We start from the raw sequence: 24,977 nt of genomic DNA, 5'->3' as shown, positions 1-24,977 counted from the left end.
GATTTTATTTATTTGGGGCACCTGGGTGGCTCAGTGGGTTAAGCCTCTGCCTTTGGCTCAGGTCATGGTCCCGGGGTCCTAGGATCGAGTCCCGTATCGGGCTCTCTGCTAAGCAGGGAGCCTGCTTCCCTCTCTCTCTCTCTGCCTGCCTCTCTGCCTACTTGTGATCTCTCTGTCAAATAAATAAAATAAAATCTTTAAAAAAAAGAATGATGTAAACTGTAAGTTTTTAAAAACATATTCTTTATCAAGAATATTTCTTGATAGGCAAAACAAGTCATTATCTCAGTTTTTGTTGGATGACAGAATAGAGCTAATCTGGTCCAATCTCCTCATTTTGCAGATGAGAACACTAATGCCCAGAGAGAGGAAGGGACCTGCCCATGGCATTGTTCATGTTTGAAGCAAGGATCCCCACTTCTGAATGAGTTCCACAACTTATGGCCACTGTTGTAAACTTTGGACGGGAGGGAAAATAGCAAAGTCTAACATCTTCATCTTATAGGTAGGGAAGCGGATGTAAACAGGAAGAAACCCCTGCTAGAGGTCATCTGGAACTCCTACTCTAACCGAGGTCACTTTGCCCTGTGCAAAGCACATATATAATAAAATGCACAAATGAATCTGAAGATGCTGTAAAAAGCTCACTTAAATGGCTTAAGTTCTCAAATAGCTTCCATTTGGTAAGCAATTTAGCAACAATGTGAAAGAAAATATTTCTTCTTTAGGCAGCTTTCTTCTTAGGACAAGTAAATACATTACTGACCTTCTAATAAAGGCTCTAATGTCAGGCTGACTCGGTTTCCAATTCTGTCTCAGTCATTTACTAGCTGGGTGCTCTTGCACACACAACTCAATCATTTTGTTTTTTAAAAAAAGATTTTATTTGTTTGAGAGGGAAGGACAGTGCACAAGCAGGGGGACGGGCCGAGGGAGAAGCAGACTCCCCGCTGAGGGCAGAGCCCTACACGGGGCTCATTCCCAGGACTCCGAGAGCATGGCCCGAGTGGAAGTCAGACACTTACCTGACTCAGCCACCTGGATGCCCCTAACTCAATCATTTCATGTCAGTTTCTTCATCTATAAAATGAAGGTAACAATGCCACCTAGCTCATGGGAGTCACGTGGGAATTGAGTGAAATGATACATTGAATTTGGCACCTGGTAGCCACTCAATAGCCCTTTCTCTTTTTATATAATGTTTACATCTAATAAATGTTGAGAACTAGCAGTGAAATATTTTCCTGTTGCTAATAGTAAACTAATAGTGTGACGATTAGGAAAGATGGTCAAAGGCCAAAGAACCTTCAGGAAGAAATCATCTTGTGAATCGATGAGAAAAATATCCAGTGCATCTCAATGCCAATAAAACTCCTCCCTCGCTTAAAGTAAAAGTGTGCCAAGATTCAGCTACAGTATTTACAAGAAAGTTATTGCTTGATCTAATCATGAGTTTAAAAGAGGAATCAATGAAATAAATTTTGTTTCCTTGCTTTCTTCTGAAACTACTAATACTCTGAAGGCATAATGTGTTTCCCATATGAGCTTGTAAATGAGCAGGACTTCATGGAAATGACAAAATGGTAAATTACTCTAGAAATCAAATGTACTTCAATCATTCCGGCTCCTCTCCCCCAGACAAGGTGAACATGTTTATGATTACAAAAATGTGTTTTCCACAGATCTCATATAGATATGCAACCTCAAGTGTCTGTCCTCAAATATCTTCTGTCATAATACTCAGTATATTGATGTATTAAGCAGCAAAGCTTTCTTATTAAAAACACAACTATACTTACCTGGAGACAGAGTTCCAGAATCTTCTTGGATCATTCTAGATAGTTACAGAAATAAGCTCACTGAGATCAGAAGCCTCTACCCACCACCCTGTAGGGTTGGGATTAGGTAATTAATAAATGTGGTCTGGCTAAAGACCCACTCCTAGAGCTTAACACTGTTAAATAACAAAAACTCAATCAAGTAAATTTGAAAGATCTAATTGGCTTTATTATTTGACTCATGAATCCAGCAGCATCCCCATCTAGCAAGTAGAGAGGAGTTCAAAAGAACCACAGAAAATAAAAGGCTTTTAAAGGTGAAGAGTGAGGGGCACCTGGGTGGCTCAGTTAAGTGTCTGACTCCTGATTTCTGCGCAGGTCATGATCTCAGGGTCCTGAGATCGAGCCCCACATCGGGGTCCATGCTGGGTGTGGTGCCTACTTAAGATTCTCTCTCTCTCCTTCCACCCCTCCCCCACCTTTCCTCTCAAAAAAAATTAGTAACAAAGATAGAGAGGGAGTGGAAAAAAGGAAATTATTAGCAAGGAACCCATTGTTTTAAGCAAGGTCACCCTCCTAAAGGGAACGGAAAGGGTCTATCAGTAAAATTCCTGGTGCTGAACAGGAAATTCCAGGTTGACTGATTAGAGGTTAAAGGCTGAAACTGCAGTTAAGTATTAAGTCTTGCCTTACTGACTCTGGTAAGTGACACCATGCTGGGCCCGTGTTTTCTTTTTAACACGAATGATTAAAAAAAAAAACCCCTCCATGACATTGAAACCATTTTGCTATAGTTGCAGAAAATAAGAGACCATATCACCATCCCTTAAGAGGACAGCTACTGAAAACTGATTATTAGGCTTAAACTAATTCTAACTGTTGGGGGTGGGTGCCCCATCGTGTACACCAGGATGCTTTCCTTAAGAATGTCCCTGTGGGGGGGCACCTGGGTGGCTCAATTGGTTGGGCGTCTGCCTTCGGCTTGGGTCATGATTCTGGGGTCCTGGGATCGAGCCCTACATCGGGCTCCCAGCTCAGCGGGGAGCCTGCTCAGGGAGTCTGCTTTTCCCTCTCCTTCTGCCCCTCCCCCTCACTCGTGTTCCCTCTACTCGATCTGCTCTCAATCTCAAATAAATAAATAAATAAATAATCTTAAAAAAAAAAAAAAAGGAATGTGCCTCTGTGTGTGTGTCTACGTGCACACAAGTGTATACTTGTATTTCTTTTTCCTTTCCCATAGGTTTCCTGCCACTGGTTGGTGGGGTGGAGGGTCACAATCATGTTGGTGACGATAGATATTCTCTCCCCAGGGTGGGATGACATCGTGGACAACAGACCAGCGCCGCTCCCTGAGCTCTAAGGTGGTGCTGATGAAGGTCACACCCATGACTCTGGTGACACACTGCTCTGCCGGGAGGGGGCTGCTGGCTGGGTAACCCTTCTTCACCAGGAACAGCCAAACCACCAGGTATGTCAGGATGGAGACCCGCAGCAGCTGGCAGATCTGGCCCTCCACTTCTCCTCTTTGGCAATGACACACTTGGCCGTCCCGCAGGCGAACGCCACTGGCTGAAGCCCCTCGAAGCCACCTGCCCTGCGGAGCCGGCTCTCCCTCCCAGGCCCCTCGGCCCAGCCCCGCAGCAGCCCCACCGTGTATTGCCCTGAATGATCAGAAAGACAATTTATCAAGTACTTACGGCCCTTCAGGTATGGCCAGCACAGGCTGTGCTGATATTAAGCTCGGCGCATGTTCTTATCAAAACACACAGGTGCACCGAGCACAGCGGAGGAGCTTATGAGAAACGACTAGAGATAAAACAGCCGTCTTGGATTTTTTTTTCCCACAACATTTATTCTTTTAACTCCAATTCTGCTGCCACCCACTCCTTACAACGCTTTGCCCCAAAATAAGACCAAAGGAAGACATGCGGGTAACGTACAAAAAGACAGTATTTATTTCACTCAAGCTTTCATATAAGAAGTTAAACAAAACGATCCCTAGTTGAAGGCATTACCAAAAATATTCTTAACATTGTTTCACATGTCCCTTCAGTGCCCAGAGAGAGGAAAAACTTATCTGAACGAAAGAGTAAGAATGACCATCCTTATGGTGGGTTTTCTTAGGAAGGCCGAGGGAAACACAATCCATATAGTTTAGGCGTAACATAGCGAAGGAACCTCCAAGCTTCCTACAGGTGATGGAAATCCCACTGATGTATTCAAATTCCCTTTTCGGTGACTATTGAAGAGCTATAGGTATTCCCGTAATTCACTGCCTGCTTTTCCCTCCACTATCTGACAGCTCAAAGCAGGGAATGGAAACCAAATGCAACGTCCCCACTCTGGGGCTGTGACTGTCACCGTCTGCCGTCCCTTGGGGAATCATGATACCAAAGCATCCTCTCCCTCACTGCCATCTAAATAGGATACCAGGAAAAATGGCCCTGGGTGAGGCGTGTAGGTGTTTTGCTTTCCAGAATTATAAAAGACTTCACTGGGAGAGCATCTCAGACACAGGAAAACCCAATGTTCTTTCTAGAGAATCTTGTAACACGGTGGGACACCCACTCCGCCTGTCTCCCACCTCAATCTGACCTAAAAAAAAAAAAAAAAAGGCACAGGGAGGCAACCCCCTGACGTCTACCTGTGCCACGAAATTTCCTCCGACGAGCCAGGGCAAGCTGGTGGCCACCTTGGCCCAAACCCATGGCAAGCAGGCACCTCTGACCTTCTCCCGCAGTCCCCTAAGAGCGGGAGGGTAAGTCGCATCATCGGAGTGCTGCCCGTGGGTGAGTGTCTGGAGAACTTGTAGGTGTCAAGCTGTCAAGTTCCTACCAGGAACTGGGAGTCTGTGTGCATGAGGAGACTCTGGGGGGGGTATGAGGGGGGCCTCTCGCTTCTATGCTTTAAATCTGGAGGAAGGAGGAGCAGAGGGAACATCTCAGTGGATCCAATGGAGGGCTGGGTGAGGAGGGAACCCTAACTCAGTATGCAAAAAAAAAAAATGAATACAAATGTGGGAGCCTCTGATGCTATCCATATATGAAGCAAAACCTACTCATAACCAGTTGGGGCCGGAAGGGAAAAGGGGAAGACCTAACTATTCTTTTCGGAAGCCAAGAGCAAAGTGCGGAGTGAAGATTATACCTCCTTTCTGCTCAGAAAATGCAGAGAGAAAACAGTAATCCTTGAAAACCTTCCAAGAAATGCAGACTCACGCAGAAGTTACAAAACATGCAAGAATCAGTCACTGTTTCTTAGTCTCCTCACACTTTACCTGAGATGCAAATTACTCCCTGCCCCTCTAGGTGTTCTGAGCAGCTTTACATCCTGCTTTCTAACTTCTAACGAGACAGGACAGACGGGCTGTCGTGAACGCGGCGGGGGAGACTGGGCATGGGAACTGGGGAGTCGAAAGGTTTGGCAACTGACCAGTGGAAATAGAGCAGTAAAGAACAGGGGAGTCTCGGCTAGACTGTCACCCGCCCGAGCGGTGCCTCCGGGCTGGGGGCCAAGCGCAGGGATGCGGGCTGAACAGTGAACATCTGATCTGAGCGGTGGAGGTGAAGGAGGCTCAGGCGGAACACCGCACACCCAGCAAGCCCCCCTCCCTCCGCCGGGCGGGGAGGACGGGTGGGGGGAGGAGAGGGGAGCCTGCTGCGGTGTCGGGAAAGGAGTCGCCCCTGCCCCATGCCTGGGCCTCTCAAAGCAGGGACTACTGCTGCTCAGGGGGCTGACGATTCCAGACTGCTAAGAGATTTAAGAGCCACACACATTCCTCCATGAGATCCCAAACAGATAAAGAGATTTTATCAATTTCGGCTGTAAGATGTTCTCTGTGACTCAGGGTTGGCAACAGCAACTGCACCCAAAATGCATTTCACACAACAAATCAAATGTAGTCGGTATTGCTCGACACAGAGAATACAAAGCAGGCACAGATCCCTCAGAAATTGTCACAACCCTTGGTAAGATGAACTCTACTGCCATCATGGCCGTTGGCTTTGTCCCTGACTTTGAAGCCTTCGCAAGGGCCGTCTGCTTTTATAATTCAACAACAGGGACTCACTCTCGTCGCCAGAGAGCCCCTCAGGTTTTGTTTCTCAGTGCTCAACTCAACAGAAAGGCAGGGGCTCTTCGGAGCTGCCTGTTTGCAAATGGCCCAGTGGTTTCAGTTTCCGTTTCACGAGTTCCCAGATAACAAAATGCAGAACGGGATGAATCTTCACAAGGTCACGCTGAAGGTTAAAATAAATTATCCCCGTCACTGAGAGGCTCTCTTCAGGTTTTCTATCAGTACCACAGAGTCGGTCTCTTCTCTGGTTTGCTTCTCGTAGATGTCGTACTTCTTCCAGTGCTGGAAGGAAGGAAAACACACACACACACACAGGATGACTCTTGTAAACAACGTTCTCTCCCTGAGGCCCCGCAGGCTGGGGTTATTCTTAGGTTTGCGTGCATGGAACCAGTGAGTGTTTGTTTTCCTGTCACGGTTTTGGTTTGGGTGGTTTTGTGTTGTTTTGTTTTTGACTAAGAATCTTCATCTATTTGAACAATTCATGAAACGAAACAATCGGGAATTAACATTCAAAGGAGAAGGGAGAGCATGGGATTGTTACGTGATGTCTGATAGCTATCTCAAGAGAGAAATGCCGACCTCTCCAAAACTGGAAACGAAGTCTTTTGAAGAAGAATGAAAAGGCAGCGCGCTTTTCTTACATTAACTGTTCCTACCTTTATTTTCTTGCCACTCCAATTTGCCCATCGCTCCAGACAGATTAACAGGCTCAAAAAGTCAACCAGCATCGAGGTCAATGGCAATATATAAAATGTCCCAAAAAGTCTTAGTGCAGTTAAAACTTTTGAAAGACCCTATATGGACAGTTTCATGTGACATCATTTGCAAGAAGTGGGAATCATGCATTTAAAGGCAAGCTCATCCTGAACTCAATGTAAATGCATCTCCTAACGGTGAAAGCCAATATCCTGGCCTTTGCCTTCTTTCCTTAGAAATCAAGGAAAAGGGCGGAAACTGAGCTCAGTCCCCTCATCTGTAAAACAGAGTTGCTGGACTAAACCGGAGGTCAGCAAACTGCGGTGGAAGGGCTGGACCCAGCAGGCCGCCTGTTTTTCTAAATAAAGTTTTCTTGGCACGCCTCTTTGTTTCTGTGTGGTCTGCAGCTGCGATCACGCTACAACGGCAGAGGTGAGTTGCCCTAAGAGCAAAGGGCTGGGTAAGTCAAGAATATTTACTCTCTGGTTCTTTCCAGGGAAAGTGTGCCACCCCTGCACTAGATTTTTCCCAAGCTCCTTCTCTGCTCGGATGTTTTCTGGTTCGAGAAGCCTAGGAAAGGCAAGGCAAAGCAGAAAAACAGAAACGAGAGCAACAGTGACTATTCCGCTGCCTCGGGCTGTACAGTTAGAGATGGACTGAGCGGGTCGGGAGCATCCCAGTCTTGGAGAGCACAGGCAAGGATGAGCTGAGAGACACTGCTTCAAATATCTAAATTATTCTAAATAAATGAGTTAACCCTCATACTCTTAGCAGAATGGCTAAAATAAAAAAAAAATACTGACAGTCCCAAGTGCGGACACAACTGCAGAGTAACTGGAGCTCTCCTGCAGTGCTAGTGGAAATGCAAACTAGCACAGCCGCCACGGGTCCTTACAAAATGAAGCGGACACCGACTTTGTGACCCAGCAGGCCCACCCCCAAGTATCCACCCAAGGGAAATGGAAACCTATGTCTACACGAAGACCCCCACATGAAGTTTTATAGTAGCTTTCTTCAGAAAAGCCCCAAACTGGAAACAAGCCCACTGTCCTTGAACAAGCGAATGGTTAAATAAACTGTGGCGCAGCCGTATCACGGCATGTTGCTTGGCAACGGAAAGGAATGAGCCATGGATACACACATCAACACCGACAGCTCTTATATGCACCGTGCTGGGTGAAATAAGCCAGACTCCAAAATCTATGTGTTTGGTGCTTCCATTCATAAGACATTCGGGAAAAGGCAAAACTTTGGGGATAGGAACAGATGAGTGGTGGCAAGGGTATGGTGATGATGAAAATGTTCTCGATCGTGACTGGCGTGAGTAGCAGCGACAAAACTGCACACATGTGCTACAAGTGCAGCCGCACAGAAGAACTGTGCACTTAAAAAAGATGAAATTGTATTTTACATAAATCAAATCAACAAACCTGGCTTTTGAAAATGTGAAATGCAAAGGATCTAATAAAAAACAGTCTGAAAAAATTACATAACCTTGAAATAATGGCTTATTCAATAAATGGCACTAAGACAACTGGCTAAGCATTTGAAAAATAAAGTTAAACCCTACTTGACGGCCCACATGGATCAATTCCCTATGGATTCTTGAAAGACCTAAATGTAAAAAACAAAATCAAGTAAGAACTAGAAAAATATACTGGGCAACAAGTACATCAATCTGAGACAGGAAAAGGCTTCCTACAAACAAAAAATACAGAAGATTTGAATGCATAAAAAAGAAAAACAACATTAATCACCCTAAATACTACACAGAGACAGACAACAAGCCAAAGGATTAATAGCTGATAAATAAAGAGAGCTTTGTGGGGGCGCCTGGGTGGCTCAGTGGGTTAAGTGTCTGCCTTCGGCTCAGGTCATGATCCCGGGGTCCTGGGATTGAGAGCAGTGTCCTAACCCTAACCCTAACCCTAACCCTACTCCCTCTACCCCTCAGCACTCCCCGCGCATGGGCTCTTTCTCTCTCTCTCTCTGCTCTCTCTCCCCCAAATAAATAAATAAATAAATTTTTAAAAGAGCTTTAGGGGTGCCTGAGTGGCTCAGTCATTAAGTATCTGCCTTTAGCTCAGGTCATGATGCCAGGACCCTGGGATTAAGCCCTGCACCAGGCTCCCTGCTTAGCGGGAAGCCTGCATCTCCCTCTCCCACTCCCCCTGCTTGTGTTCCCTCTCTCGCTCTCTCTCTCTCTCTCTCTCTCTGTGTCAAATAAATAAATAAATAAATAAATAAATAAAAATCTTTTAAAAAAAAGGAGCTTTACAAACTACCAAATTTCCAAAACGTGAATATGGCAGGGAAAAAGAAATGGACAATGAACAAGAACTTCACAAAAGAATTCAAGCCCATGAACATATAAAACAATACAAAAGTTGATCCATAAAATGAAAGCAAGATGCCCTTTTCTCTTCTGTGAATTGGAAAGAATTAAAAAAAAAAAAGATACACTCAGGCTGGCAAAAGCATGACGGAAGCACCGTTCAGTCATACAACCTACTTATAATCTATGCTTCTTGTGAAAAATTTAAAAGTATGTATTTTAATGCCCCCCTTTCCTTAATATGAAGGAATCATACTGTGTCTGTAACCAGGGTATTTAACAGCATGTATTACAGATTCTTACATACTAGTAAAATTGAGCTACCTCATTTTCTTTACCCTCTGCATAATACGTCATTGCATGAATGCACTGTAATTTATTGAATCGGTATCCTTAATAGATATTTAGCCTGTATATCCTTTCTGGATGACAATTCGTCACTATTAACCAAAGAATTTAAAAAGTATTAATCTCTTCTGATCCAGCAATCTTACCTGTAACAATATATCCCCCCCAAAGAACAGACTACATATATACACATAGATGTATGGCTACGACATGATGCCTATAATGATGACATTTAGAACTCATCTAAATGCCCCAACATTAGGGACTTGGTTAAGTATGTTATGATATATTCACACAATGGCAAACACTATATAGCCACTAAAAAGCATATGATAGGACCAGGGTTGACGAACTTTTTCTGTCAATGGAGAGATAATATTTTCAGCTTTGAGTGTCTGTCCCAAAAACTCACTCTGCTGTCACAGCATGGAAAGAGCCACAGGTAACATGTAAATGAACAGGTGTGGCTGTCTGCCAACAGAACTTTTACGGATGCTGACATTTGAATTTCAAATAATTGTCATGTGCTAAGACAAAATATTCTTCTTTAGATCTTTTCAACACTTTAAACATATAAAAACCATTCTTAGTTTGTAGGCTGTAGACAAGCGAGCAGCAGACAAGATTTGGCATGGTCTGTAGTTTACAGAGAAATCCTAGAGGGAAGGTAGTGGTTGGCGGCATTGTTTTGTTTTTGTTTTTAAAGATTTTATTTATTTGTTTGGCAGAGTTAAAGAGAGAGCAAGCACAAGCAGGGGGAGCAGCAGGCAGAGGGAGAGGGAGAAGCGGACTCCTCGCTGAGCAGAGAGCCGGATGCAGGCCTCGATCCCAAGGCCCGGGGATCATGACCTGAGCCCAACACTTAACCAACTGAGCCACCCAGGCACCCCAGCAGCACAGTTTTTAAACATCCCCAAATGCTACCATAGAAAACACAAATAGGAAAGGTAACCAGGGTAAGCAGGAAAGCAACTGCCCAGTCCACAGTCACAATCTATGAAAGAACCAGATTGAAATGATTCCCTTGTGAGCCCTGAAATACGAATGGGTGGCCAAAGTAGAGACAGCCACAAGAGCACAATGGAATCCGTTACAGAGGAGGTACGGAGAAGGAACTGGCAAGACATCTGATAGATCTGAGAACTCTAAAATAACTCAAACCCCAGCAAGCTAATTTATGTACAACAACTAAGACCAGCAGGGGTTTGCCCTTTCAAATAGCGACAGTGCAAGGAGTCCGTGCTGGAGCCTGGGAGTAGCCTGGGCCCCATGAACTCGCAAAGCCATCCAAAGCTCTCTTCCAGGGACAAGTTCCACTCTGAGGAGCAACTGACGCACAATGATGCCACGGTGACCCAGAGACCGGGTGGCTCAGTCAGTTAACTGCCCGACTCTTGACTTTGGCTCAGGTCATGATCTCAGGGTCCTGGGATCCAGCCCCGAGTTGGGCTCCGTGCTCAGAGGGGAACCTGCTTGAGATTCTCTCGCTCTCTCTCCCTCTGCCCTTCCCTCTGCTCACGTGCACACACACGCGCACACACACATTCTCTAAAATAAATAAATTTTTAAAAAATCTTTAAAAAATGAAGGTGGATAAAAATTATTCAAGAGGATGTGACAAATACAGAAGATGGGCAAAGAAAACAAGGGAACGGAATAACTGAAGTCCAGATATTTTTACTGAAATTAAAAAAAAAAACATCTAAGACTACATACTGAAAGGGTACATCACCTACCTCAGAAATCAAGCCTAGAAGACCAACAACAAGACATATTCTGGTAAAATTATTGGACTTGGAAGAAAAAAAAGCTTTAGACAATCAGACAGAAAAGACCAAGTGTTTGTCTTTAAAGTACACTCTATGCTCAACGTGGGGCCCAAACTCTAGATCCTGAGATCAGAAGTCGCACACTCCACTGACCGAGCCAGCCAGGTGCCCCAAGACCAAGTGTTTTAACACAGAAAATTATATTGTCAGCAGACTTTGACAACATTTTAAACCAGAAGAAAATGGATGCCACATTTAAGATACCCAAGGCAAGAACATGTGAGCCATGGATTTTATATCTAGCTAAAATGACTTTCAATTATTAATGCAGCAGACTCCATCAATGTGTAAATAATTCAGGAAATGTTGGTCCCATGAATCCTCCCTGAGAAAACGTTTAGAGCTTCAAACAACCAAAGTGACTGGAGAGACATGAACATGAAGACAGGCAGTAAGCATCAAATACGTACACCCACCCAGAAATGCGACCCCAGGAGGGCTCTGAGAGAGACACTATGGTACGCAATAGTTACCTGCACTGACAGTGCAGACGCTGGACAGCTTCAAAAATGAAGAGGGAACAGGGAAAACATATGGGAAAATGGCCTTTTCCAATAATCATCAAAACTAATTTCATAATTTGTCAGAAGTTCAGAAATTCCTTCAGTTCCTCCTGTTTCTTTCTCATCCGTTACATTCAAATAAAATTAAATATGAGCATTTTATTAAAACATCCTATGACTGGCTCAGAGTCCAGACAGGAGAATCAGGACGCCCGGGTTCAGGTTGCCATGTCTGACTCTCGTCCGGTCAGTGTGGATCCTACCTCTGGTGTTGTGAGCACACTATACCTACTCCCCTGTGGGACCTCACCTTCTTTTTTTTTTTTTAAGATTTTATTTATTTATTTGAGAGAGAGACAGTGAGAAAGAGCATGAGCGAGGAGAAGGTCAGAGGGAGAAGCAGACTCCCCGTGGAGCTGGGAGCCAGATGCGGGACTCGATCCCGGGACTCCAGAATCATGACCTGAGCCGAAGGCAGTCGTCCAACCAACTGAGCCACCCAGGCGTCCTGGGACCTCACCTTCTTCATTTGTGTGCTGGAGGTAAGACCAGCAGCGAGGTGGGGACAAATTAAGGAAGTGCTTAGAAGAGTGTCTGATACACAACAAAAATTCCCTAAGTACAAACTATGATTACTGTTGTCATTGTAACTCCATTTGTCATTAAAAGTCCCATTTCTCGGGGCGCCTGGGTGGCTCAGTGGGTTAAAGCCTCTGAATGAGGTGACTTCTCAAACTGTTTGATCATGTGTGTATTGTCTCTTTTTAAAATATACATCTAGGAGCACCTGAGTGGCTCAGTGGGTTAAGCCTCTGCCTTCGGCTCGGGTCATGATCCCAGGGTTCTGGGATCGAGTCCCGCATCGGGCTCTCTGCTCAGCAGGGGGCCTGCTTCCTCCTCTCTCTCTGCCTGCCTCTCTGCCTACTTGCGATCTCTATCTGTCAAATAAATAAATAATTTTTTTTTAAAAGTCCCATTTCTCTATGCTGCTCACATAACCTTAGAGATGGTTATGTCCGGGTGACAGGACAAAGAGCGGCTTTATTTTTCTCTTTTGGTGATCTGTATTTCTCATTTCTCTATAATAAATCCATGTTGCCTTTAAAAGAAAAATATTGTAATTTTTAAAAAAGCATGAGGAACATTACACCTTCATTGGTTTCTAGTCATTAGACCCAGTGGTTAGCTGGGTTGGACAGGAAAAAAAAAATCCATTTTAATGAGGTGAGCCCTGCAGCAGAAATGGCTTCCAAGAGATATTAATTTTTTTCAATTGTCTTTTTTCATTTCTAAAACTCGGATTACTCTCATTTTCACTCATCATCAGCATTGTGGCCTTTTCCTGAGGACTGCCTCTATGAATATGTCTGTGTAAGAAAAGGGAACAAATGCTCTGACCTATTATCCAATTTCGTGAATTCTATGCCAGTATATTTTTCAAATTACTTGCAGAAAGAAAAATAAATCCACAAAATTACCCATCTGTAATTCAATTCTCACACTGCCAATTTTTAAAAACAAGGTAATCAGCAACAGAATAATGGCCAAAGATGAAAAACATCACAGGTAGAAAAAAAGAAAAAAACAGCGTTTGGGAGGCTAACATGACTGGCTTTTCGTTGTTGGTCATCTAATCCTAGAAGAGCAGCAGGCAATACAGGTTCTTCTAGTTTAAAGAAATAAACAAATTTCGTGGTGTCACGGAACACTAAATGTTCATTTAAGAATACTTTCAAGGTCTGGTTAGTTCCCACGGTGAATTTTCCATAGAAGTCAAGTGGGTTTCGTGCCCCAAGCCCTGGGTGAAACAGCGGCCTCTTGTAGGAACGTAAATCAATGGATTACGTGCCCCGGTTTTCTTCAGATCAATATCCCCAATAGAAAGATGAATGACATAAATTGGAGATCGTCATGCCTTAAGTATCCCATTCGTATTTAACTTTAAAAAATAAAGTTGATGGGGGCGCTTGGGTGGCTCAGTGGGTTAAGCCTCTGCCTTTGGCTCAGGTCATGATCTCAGGGTCCTGGGATCGAGCCCTGCATGGGGCTTTCTGCTCAACAGGGAGCCTGCTTCCCCTCTTTCTCTGCTTGCCTCTCTGCCTACTTGTGATCTCTCTCTCTCTGTCAAATAAATAAATGAAATCGTTAAAAAAAAAATCAATGCAGCCAAAAAAAAGAACCATTTGAGGGGTACCTGGCTGGCTCAGTTGGTAGCACATGTGACTCTTGAGGTTGTGAGTTCGAGCCCCACGTTGAGGGTAGAGTTTACTCAATTAAAAAAAAAAGAACCAGCTAAAATGTGGTATGAAGGGGACGAAGGTGGTACCATTTAACATGGCTATGGCTCCAACCCCACCCTTTAAAAATTGAGAAGTAAAGGCAAAGAACTAAACAGGTTACCTGCTTTCTTAGCAGAGAGAGAGTTTCAGAATAACCGAAGAGCCAAGTTACTGACTCAAAGCCCTGCTTTGGAGAAAAGGGGCAGCTTACAAATGTAGATTAGGTGACAGGAGAAAAATCGTCACTTCAGAAAGCCTGCTGAAACTACTGATTCACTCCAGGAGACCAATGGGCACAGAGAGCATGAGCTACAGAGCTGAGCTAAGGTGCCAACAGGGTGCTGTCTTCAGGTGGTGAGGGGGGACTAAAGTGTCAAAGGGCAGGAGGGGACACCCTGTTACCACCCTACACTCAGTGCTCCATCTTCACATCACTAATGGTGCCACGACTGGATCCGACCCAACTCCCCACAGTTGGGGAACGGCTGGAAAAACTGCAATAGGGGTGAGTGTTAGACAATATTAAGGGATATGAATCACTTTTTAAAAGGATGGCCACACTATTTTGCTCAAGCAGGAAAGCGGTCCTCATTTTTCTTTTCTTTTTCTTGTGTTCCTAGTTTTTAAAGATACATAGTGAAGTGAGGGGAAAAAAAAAAAGAAGAAAGAAACAATTCAGCAGTATCTAGAAGTTGACTCCCAGCTAACAAGCTGCTTCCCAATCAGGAATGCGAAACTGGCACAGTGTGGAAAGCAGAACTGGTTTCCAAGAAGTGGGGGAAGAATAGATAATGTTTTATGGATGAAACAGAAATGCAGATGTGGAGAAGCAAATGCCCCCCCACAGCCCCCTGCCCCCCAGACGTGGCCCGCAGCCCAATTAGTCACGAAGGAAAGGCAAGCAGCAAAGCCACAGGAAGAAATGCTGTTGGCCATGGGGTTACTACAGCGATGAGCAAAACACTATCAAAACACTAGGAACCTTAAGAAAAACTATACAGAGGATTTCATTTCTTCGTGGCCACACCTAAATGAGGTTTTTGGGTTTTTTTGTTTTGTTTTGGTTTGGTTTTTTTTTTTTTATTCCCAAAGAACCACTATGGATGGTGTAGTGGAGAAGGAGTATTAGGAAAGGGTTGGGATTATTCCTCGGGATTAGCAGCCGGTAACTCTGGGCCACTATGGCCTCTGGTTCAGGTTCTGCCATGACCTCTCTTGGTGACAGTCCCTGAGAAATGTCTCTAGGGCCCCCACCGTCCCCATCTCTAAAAATGAGGGGTTAAGACGAGCATCTTAGTGCCTTAACAGTTCACAGTTAAAGACAGATAACTCAGTGCATGAAACGTCCACCTCACTGAAGGACCCTCAGGGCCATGTTCATTCTATAATTCAATAATTCTAGAAGTAAAAGGCTCGTCGTTCTACTGCATACGCAGCTCCACTGGGTGAGGATTGCTGTCGTGTAGAGAAAAGAAGACTACTCATTTGCTTAAAGAGAAAACGTGAATATTTGTTCTATTACCCTTCCCCCCTGTCTGGTATTTTCATTATACTTTCGGTTTTAAAGCCTGATTTTATTTAATGGTCTGCAACCACCACAAACAAAAACATCTTATGCTTTTAGCAGTCCATCTTGTCAGTGTATCTGCCTCGCTAAATTATAGAATTCTCTGACTCATCGGGACAACATATTATCCTCTAGACAGCAAATTGAAAAAAAAGCAATTTTCCCATCTCTGAGAAAGACAATTGATCTGATTTTGCTGTCAATGTTACCATCATTCACTCTATCACTCAGGCTCGAAACCTTGAGATTATTTCTACTCTCTGTACCTTTCCTTGCCCACAGAGTCCCCAGGCTGTAATGAGTGGCCTTTAATAATGTCTCTTGCGTCGATCCCCTCTGCTGCCACCTCAGTTCAAGTCCCTACTACCTCTCAAACCCAGATGACCGAAATAGTCTCTTTCCCCTTAATGACTTGGTGTAGGGTTCCTTTTCATTATGAAAGTAATACAAGCTCATTATAGGTAATTTGGAAATTTCAGAAAGGTAGAAAATAACCCAGTTATTGGTGTGGCCCTTCTGCCCAGAGATGATCATTTTGATCCCTCTCCTTCCACTTGTGGTTCTACATGTATATTCATGCGTTTTTATCCAAATTAGGATCCAGTGTAGTCTGTGGGATGTTTCTTACTCTTCTATCACGATTATTTTGCTGTGACATTAAATGCTTTGAAAACCTAACTTTTTTTTTTTTAAACTAATTCTCTATGGTGGATGATTCACTGGCTTCTAAGTTTTTCATGTTAGAGACAAATGCTGCATTGCCTGGCCCTGTGCCATTGTTGGGTTACTTCCTCAAAACGGACTCTTCAAAGTGTAACGATCAGATCAAAGATTCTTGTGACATTTTTCCAAGCTGCCCTCCAGAAGGAAGAAACCGCTCTGTAGAAGAGGCGCCCGCTCCCTCCGCACTTGCTAAGGTTGGCCCTGATCACTTATCAGCCTTGCTAGGCTGGACATTTCCATCTCCTCCATGCTCCGGCTGCATGTCCTGCATATATACTCGTGAGTCCAGACATGTTTTCATGGGCGATGGGCATCTGCGTCACGGCACTTGAACTAGTCTCCGTTCTGCTGAGAGGGGCAGTGAGCGCAAGTGCCTGAGGCATCTGGCAGGTCAGCGCAACTGTGAAACCAGTGGGAACTGGGAACGGTAGGGCCTCGGAGAAAGTGGCGGAGTGGACGGGCCGGCTGAAGCTTCCAGACTGAAACCCTTGAAATACACCATGCCAGCCAAACAAAAGCCTGGATGTGGCAAGTTGGGGACTAGCTTCCCAGTTTGCTACCGTGCCTCCGCCTCTAACCTGCTCCCTTCACACCGCTGTCAGGCTGCTAGTCCTTACGCCTTCCCACAGAAGGCCAGCCGTAATGCGACTCCAGACCTTTTCCTCAGAAGGCCCCGTCCCCACCCTCTCCCCTTCTGTCAAGAACAACTCTCCGAAGGTAGTGAGCTCCTTGAGGACACTCTCTCATACAAGAGGCGATGCAGCAGAGTGGAAAGAGAGAGAGAAGTCTAGAATCAGACCGTGCTGGGTCAAATCCCCCCTTACTACCTACTAGCTGTGTGACCGCAGGAAAGTTAGCTAACCTCGCTGAGGCTTCATTTCCTCATCTGTGAAAAAAAATGATACTAACAGCACCTTTGCCGGAGGGCGGTTATGAGGACGCAACAAGGAACAGAGGCCAAGCTCCTGATACGCTGTGGCCACAGAGCGGACTTTCAGGGACCTGTTAGAGGTGTCCAAGGACCTGCACGGCTCCAGCCCCCGGCAGCTCGCGCACTGGCTGGGGAGATGGAGAGAGCGACGGGGTGATCCTAAGGAAAGTAGTCGCCCCAGTGTTTTTCAAAGTGGGCTCTGCAAATGGTCTTGCCAGAATAGGAATCCTCTGTGGGCTCCTGTCAAATAGGCAGACTTAAGGAGCAGAGCCCATCCCAGACCTGCGCAGTCCGACTTTCTGGAGGTGGGGCCCGGGAGGCTCTGTTCTTGCAAATGCTCCAGTTGGTTGTGAAACCACTGAAGGCAGAGAGCCACCAGCTGCCACACTGCCCCTCGGTGACAGCGTACCACCTCCTCATCAAGCACATGACTTTGGGACCCACCTGCCTGGTGGGGCCCCATCCCCCGGGGTCTGGCAGTGTGACCACGACTCAGTGAAAAAGTGATTCAGACGCAACCTCCCGGAAAGCACGTGGGCCTCCCTGCCTCCTCTCCCCTGCTGCATGTCATCGCTGCTACTGTGAATCACTTGTGATGACAAGAAGTGTTTGGGGAGGGGCGCCTGGCTGGTTCAGTCGGCACAGCATGGGACTCTCCATCTCGGGGTCATGAGTTCAAGCCCCATGTTGGACGTAGGGTTTACTTTAAAAAAAAAAAAAAAAAAAAAGAACTGTTTGCGGATTAACAATAAATGGAAAGTGCCGATGCTCATGGTAATCACCGAAGCTGGCCGGGGGCTCACGAGTGCCTGCACGCTAAGCAGCCTTTATGCATTCAAGTAACCGGACCTACACACAACCACGAGGCAGGAGCTATCATTACCTCCACTTTACAGCTGAGAATAGCAAGGCCCAGAGAGGTTGAGGAAGTTACCTCAGGTCAGACAGATGGTAAATGAGATTTGAATCCAGACAATCGGACTCCAGAGCCCAGACCATTATGTGCTAGTGGCTACGCTACTTCACTCAATTAATCGCCCCGTGCCTCATACTACTCATTTAAAATCGATGTAAGAATAGTGATATTTATCCCAGTTAGTGTCTTCATTATTTTATTTGGGTGAATGTGCTTCTCAGAGAAACCTGACACTCTTGGGTTCCCCAGGGTCTTGGGTTTTCCAGCCACAAATTCCAGCATGAGTGTGCGGCTAACTAACCATAACAGTTCAGGTGGCTCTGCCTCGTCTTTGGAGGCCGGCTTTCCAGGCAACAGCATGAATGAGTGAACGAGATCGGTTTCCGCGCTTCACCCCATCTTTCTATTTCCCCAAGGATCCAAGAGGCAGAAGCCCTGCCTACTAGACTGCTTTCATCAGGGAGGCTCCCCTCCTTGAATGTCTGGATTAAACAGACTCCCTGCTCCGGGACAGAATGAAGCCCAGTGACAGGAGATGGGCAGTGTTCTGAGGACTTCTCAAATGGTATGCTTAGTCTGAGATACCACATTTTTTAATTAATTATTTTTTATTCTAAGTAGGATCCACACCAAACGTGGGGCTCAAACTCACAACCCTGAGATCAAGAGTCACACGCTCTACTGACTGGGCCAGCCAGGCACCCCTGGGGTACAACATGATAAATTGCCTCTTCCTTGATCTTTCAGATAAAATGGAGATTAAAATAACCAATTTTAGGGGCGCCTGGGTGTCTCAGTCAAGTAAGCGTCTGCCTTTGGCTCAGGTCACGATCCCAGGGTCCTGGGATCGAGCCCCACATTGGGCTCCCTGCTCAACGGAAGCCTACTTCTCCCTCTCCTTCTGCCACTCCCTCTGCTTGTGCTCTCTCTCTGAATAAATAAATAAAATCTTTGAAAAAAATAACCAGTTTTGAAACAAGTGCTGACATATGCTACAACATGGATGAACCTTGAAAATATTATGCTAAGTGAAAGAAGCCAGACACAAAAAGGACAAATGTTGTGGGATTTCACTTACACAAGGTACCCAGAATAGGCAGATTCATAGAGACAGAAAGTAGAAAAGAGGTTACCAGGGGCTGGGGAGAATGGGGACTTAGTGTTTAATAGGCACAGTTTCTATCTGGGATGATGAAAAAGTTCTGGAAATCATAATGATGGTTGCTTGACACTGTGAGTGTACCTAATGCCATTGAGCTGTACATTTAAAAATGGTCAAAATGGCAAATTTTATGTTTTGTACATTTTACCAAACTCTTTACAAATCCCACAGCCTCCCAACAAAAACCAATTTCGAACTTCATGGAATCAGGGCTTACCAGGGTATCATCGTTCTGGTCTCCAAACATTTCTTTAAAAATCTTGCCAGGATCAGGAATTGGAGGGAATATAATGATCTTGAGCCTTTAAGAAAATAGAAGACATTTTTTGGTCAAATCTTCCAAGCCCACTTAAAAAAAGCCACATTAAAAGAAGACTTGGACTAAGCCATGGTACAGAAGTCATCTATGATGATGACGCAGCCGTGAAGAAATTTCCATAAGAAGCTGAGAAACCGATGTCCTGAGATCACCCAGGATGGGTAGGCCAAAGGGGCCATGAGGGTAAGCAGACTGCTCATACCCTATCATCATTAAACCTTTTTTTCCAACTTTATAGAGATATATACTCGACAAATAAAAATTGTATTTGAGATGAACAACATGATGCTTTGATACATGTATACATTATGAAATGATGACTACAAGCAAGCGAAGTAACACGTGTCCATTACCTCACACGGTTATGACTGTGCACGTGTGTGTGCGTGTGTGCATACGTGTACGCATGCAGGCATGTGTGCTCTCCCCCATTATTTAAATAATGGTGCTTTACTTATCATCGACCTGATTGGGGCTTACTGCTTACAATTTCGAAAAAAATAATATTCTGAGAACAGGGTACATTCTTCTTTAATTTTTCTTCCTTCTTCTCCCCCTGTGCATCTTTGCACCTCATAGTACTCGTTGGTGGGTCTACCTCACCTCCTGGGCCTGAAACACTGGTGTAGCCCAGGGCTCCGTCCTTCGCCCTCCATCCCAGCCGCTGTGCGAGTTCCCTCCTACAGTCTTAGGGCTTCGGGTCTGTTTACATGCCGAGGGCTCCCAAAATTCTACCTCCGGCCCAGACCCCTCCCTTGTACTCCAGGTTCATCACACCACTACCCATTCAACATCTCTACCTGGGTATCTATCTACTCGGTGTCTCGAACTTCCGTTCAGACCCGAAGCCCTCACCTTCGCCCTAGAGCCAGCGCTCCTCACAGTCTTCTCTGTCTCAGCAGACGGCTCCGGCGGTCACTCAAGCTGCCGAAGCCCAGAAGCCTGAGCGCTCCTCGAACCCTCAGTACCCCCTACACCTCCACGGATGGGTGAGCAGCTGCCAGCAAGCGCCCTCAGTTTAACCTTCCAAACACATCCCGCCTCTGACCACAGCTTAGTACCTCCGCTGCTCACCTCCTAGGTTAGGCCGCCCGCCCCTTGCCCGCCGCACACCGCAATGTCGCCTCACCAGCCTAGCTGCCGCCATCCGTGGCCAAGCCAATTCTTCGTTCAGCAACTGCGCTGACCTTTTATGACAGTAAAATCAGGTCGTGTCCCTTCCCTGCTTGAAACTCTCCAATGTGTCCCCATCACACTTCGGAAAAGAAAAATGTCAACTCCCTGCCACGGCTTATGGGAGCTAGCTGCGCCCACCTCTCCAGCCTCTCTCGCGTCACTCTCTGCTGGCAGGCGCAGAGAACCTTCCCTCAGACACGATCTGCTGATGCTCTTTCCCACAGCTTTAAGCAGCAACCTGTTCTGCGTTAATACTAGCTGAGTCACTTAATTAGTAACGTTCTCCATTTCTAAAACTTTGTTCCAAGGGCTACCAACTATCTGCGGCTATATGAGGCATTTGAAAGAGGAGAATGAACATGGGGCCTACCGATCATTCTAGACGCACGCCAAGGGAGCAGCAGCTCCTGAGCGGGGCTGGGGGAAACGAACCCAATCTTCCCCACCAGAAAATGGGCACGATAAGCCTTCTTTGCCATGCCATGCTACAAAAAGCAATTTATACCCAAAGTGCTCCTGATAGCCGAGGCAAACACCCAATACCCTCCCAGAGAGTTGTAACTGGAGCCCCAGGCCAGTAGAAACTGCCAGGCCGACCACGGCAGCTGCCTCACCTTTTGAGATAAAGCAGAAGGATGATGATGGCGCCTGCAACGATGACCGGAGTGGCAAGCAACATGCTTATGTAGAACGTGGGGTCGGTATTCTCACCTTGCAAATGGAAAGCAAACACGAAACGTGAGAGATCAACCCCTTTTAGAAAAAAACACCAAGCAACAGTTGGATCAAAATAGTGAGATCACAGCTCTTTCTGTACTCCACCCAACCTATTTTCTCCAAATCTTCAATCATCTTGTCTTCTGTTCCCTTCATCGTAAACAACACAGTCCTGCTCTAGTGCCTAAAACACCACGGATGAATAAACACCTTGAGAGTTATCCAAAACCTAGTTTCAGACACTACGCACAGTGTTACACCGGTTAAAAAGGTCATCTCATTAACAGTGACCACCTTTTCTTATTGGTTCCTTAACCACTATTAGAACATGTAAATCAATCCTAACCGCCACTCCTTCTTAACTGAGCATCTACTATATATGTGATACCACCCCAAGGGCTTGTACATGTTTGTATCTATGCCATACAGATACGTAATAGTATCTCCCATTTCTACAGATGAGAAGGACAAGGCTCAGTGAGGTTCAGTGGCTCGTCCAGAAGGGTTTTGGAAGCGATGCCGTCAAGCCTCAAATCCAACACTGTCTGAAAAGTTCCAGAGCTTTTCATGAACAGCCTTGCTATACCTCACTCACAGAATGCCATGTCTATTATATGCTTGTCTTTCCCACCAGGGCATGACCATCTAGAAAGCAACATCAGAGCCTAAAGTCGTTGTGTTAGTCTCTAAGGTGACCCCAAATGATCACAGCATCCTGATACTTATAGCCTTATGTAATCTCCTCCCCTTGAGGGTGGGCTGGACTGACTGACTAGACTATAAAGAACTGAAGAGCAGTGCTGATGTCATTTCCAAGATTAGGTTACAAAAGACTGTGATTTCCACATGGGTGGTCCCTCGCGCACTCTTGCTTGGGTCACTTACTTGAGCAAGCTAGCTGCCATTTCATGTGGCAGCCCTGTGGGGAGGCCCCAGGGGCAAAAAACCGAAGGAGGCCTCTGCATTAGCTTCTTAGGGCTGCTGGAGCAAATCAGCACATGCCAGCGGGCCTAAAACAGACGTGTTTTGTCTCACGGTGCTGGAGGCTAGAAGTCCAAAATCAAGGTATCCACAGGGACATGCTGTCTCTGGAGGCTCTAGAGAAGAACCCCTCCTTGCTTCTTCTTAGCTTCTGCTGGCTCCCTGGAATCGCTGGTGTTCCTTGGCCGCAGCTGCATCACCCCACGCTCTACCTCCCTCCTCACGGGGCCTTTTATCCCATCGGTGTTTCTGGGTATCCTGCCTTCTTACAAGGATACGTCATCGGACTTAGGGCCTACTCGGAGACAGTGGGGCCTCATCTTAACTTGCTAACGTCTGCAGAAACCCTACTTCCCAATGAAGTCACGTTCACAGGTGCAGGAGCTGGGACCCGAATGTACCTTTTCGAGGGATACGATTCATCCTGCCACAGCCTCCATCCAACAGCCAGCAAGGAATGGAGGCTTTCCAACGACCCCATAAGTGAGCCTGGAAGCGGCTTCTCCAGCCCCAGTCAGACCTTCAGATGAGGCTCTGCAGGCACAGCCAACAGCCTGACTGTAACCCCACGAGAGAACTTGGGCCAGAGGTACGAGGCTAAGCTGGACCCTCATTCCTGACCTACAGAAACTGTAAGATGGCAAATATGTGTCTTTTAAGCCACCAAATGTTGATGTGCTTTGTTATGCCACAAGACTTAACTCATACAACCATGCCTGGCCCACAGCTTATTTAGTCCCTCAATTAAAGGGGACCGCCTTCCTCAATAATCTGTTTCTCTGACCGTTACAGAGCGATTAGAAAGTTCTTCGGTTGGTCCCATTTTGCCCCATGGAACCACAAAAGAAAATAAGCTATTCCCTCTTCTGCCTAACCACCAATATCAGCCCAAATATTAGAATTCAGTGATCGGGACTCCCTGCCCCTAAGCTTGCTTCAGCAACCAGTCCTCCCGAAGTTTTGAGATTCTCTCACATCCTGATAACCCTCTGGGGGATAGAGTCCAGTCTGCCACTGAACCTCCTGCAGTGTGGTGCCCAGAATGGAATACCGCACCCTTGCGACGTGGCTGGGACACCGCGTCCCCACCCTGTAGCGCTCCCCTGTCTGGGTCCTGCAACAGCACCGCGGCCTACGGCTGCATATGCCTTAGAGGTATATTTAAGCCAATGCTGAGTCACTCTGAGCTTCCGGTTCAATAAAACCCTATGGCCCCACCCCACAACACACACACACACACACACACACACACACACACACACACCCCCTATGCCCCCACCCCACAACACACACACACACACACACACACACACATCCATAAAGCACAGGTCTTTCAGATCCTGTACTTGGGCCTGACACAGTTTGCTCAGCCACTCCATTCATACACGAAACTATTGTTTTTCAAACCTAGATGCAGTTTGATCTCTATTAAATGACATCAAGGTCACTGTTCTACTCTCTATTCTGTCACCAACAGGCTAGCCCTCCAGCACTGCACAATCTGCAGACTTAATTGCGCCTGCCTTCTGATATTTGTGTTCAGGTTGTTAAGAAGATGGAGACAGGACAGAAGAGAGAATAACACCTTTTGGATTGTGGATTTCCAAAGAGCTGTACGTTGTGAACTAAACCTGGGTGATTTGACAGTAATTAAAAGAGAAAACACAGTTCAATTGCAGACATTCTCTGGATGACATTAAGAATGCAGAACAATCCTTTACCCCAACCTATTTTCTGCTTCAGCTTAGTTTCCATGCATCAGTGGTTTAAATTTTAATGAAATCCCATTCTCTTACCTATACTCATCGCTTGACTCCAATTACTCCAGAGTTTGTCATCCTCATAGCAAAACTTGTTTGTCCTGACTCTTATTCTGACTGTGTTCAAAGTATCAGGAAGAACACTGGGGACCATGAAACAAATTGTACCCTTAGATATAAAATAAAAACACACAAAGAATGTTACCAGCTTATTCTCTTTCTCTGCTTCTGAATATCCTAAATTCTGTACATGATTAAGACGTGGACTACAGTCCAAATTATCTGACTTTAACTCCTCAAAGAAAAACTGGCAATAAGCCACAGAACAAAGGAGTCTGTTTCTCTCAAAGTAGTTCAAATTTAGGCTATGGTTGCCCTGCCCCACCCCCAATTATTCTATGACTTTAAGCCCAAAGAGTTAAAGTTGAATTTACTGACCTCCAGGTTTCCCTCAAATTCTGAATTCTGACATTTGGCCTCTTCAACCTGGAAGACATAAAAAAACAAATAGGTTCAAAAAATTCAAGAGACTAATTTATATCATTTAACCATTTCTAACAAGGTCCCCTTTTATCCCATCAAAAGACAACTAGGTACAGTGAAAGAAGGTGTTTTTTTTTTTTTAAATAAGTGGTGCTGAGTCAATTACATATCCATACAGGGGAAAAAAGAATCCTGTACCCTACCTCACACTATTTACGAAGTCCATTCCAGATGGACTGGAGATCTAAATGTGAAAGTTAAAATAAACTGAACAAATAAATACATAAGTACAGCAAGATTTTAGAAGAAAATGTAGAACATCTTCATGACCTTAAAGCATATTTCTTAAATAAAACCAAAAAATATTAACCCTAAAGGAAAAACTGTTATAAAGTC

General features: G+C 45.4%; 1 protein-coding gene across 2 annotated transcripts in view; it reads right to left on the bottom strand.

Annotated features, from left to right (window-relative positions):
- Positions 1-5,653: 5,653 nt before the first annotated feature.
- LOC111157297 (interleukin 13 receptor subunit alpha 1) overlaps positions 5,654-24,977 on the bottom strand; it is a 53,650-nt gene continuing 34,326 nt past the window's right edge. For both annotated transcript variants that reach the window (XM_022518605.1, XM_022518606.1), the window contains 5 exons: positions 24,537-24,584; positions 24,135-24,267; positions 21,255-21,351; positions 19,363-19,447; positions 5,654-6,135 (listed from right to left, as the gene is read on the bottom strand). In XM_022518605.1, the coding sequence (XP_022374313.1) occupies positions 6,043-6,135; positions 19,363-19,447; positions 21,255-21,351; positions 24,135-24,267; positions 24,537-24,584 (456 nt within the window). In that variant the 3' untranslated portion in view covers positions 5,654-6,042. The remainder of the gene's footprint in view (positions 6,136-19,362; positions 19,448-21,254; positions 21,352-24,134; positions 24,268-24,536; positions 24,585-24,977) is intronic.

This window comes from Enhydra lutris, unplaced genomic scaffold, assembly GCF_002288905.1.
Source record: "Enhydra lutris kenyoni isolate GAN:26980312 unplaced genomic scaffold, ASM228890v2 scaffoldscaffold53, whole genome shotgun sequence".
NCBI classification, from domain to species: Eukaryota; Metazoa; Chordata; class Mammalia; order Carnivora; family Mustelidae; genus Enhydra; species Enhydra lutris.
This window is presented reverse-complemented; position numbering and strand designations above follow the sequence as displayed.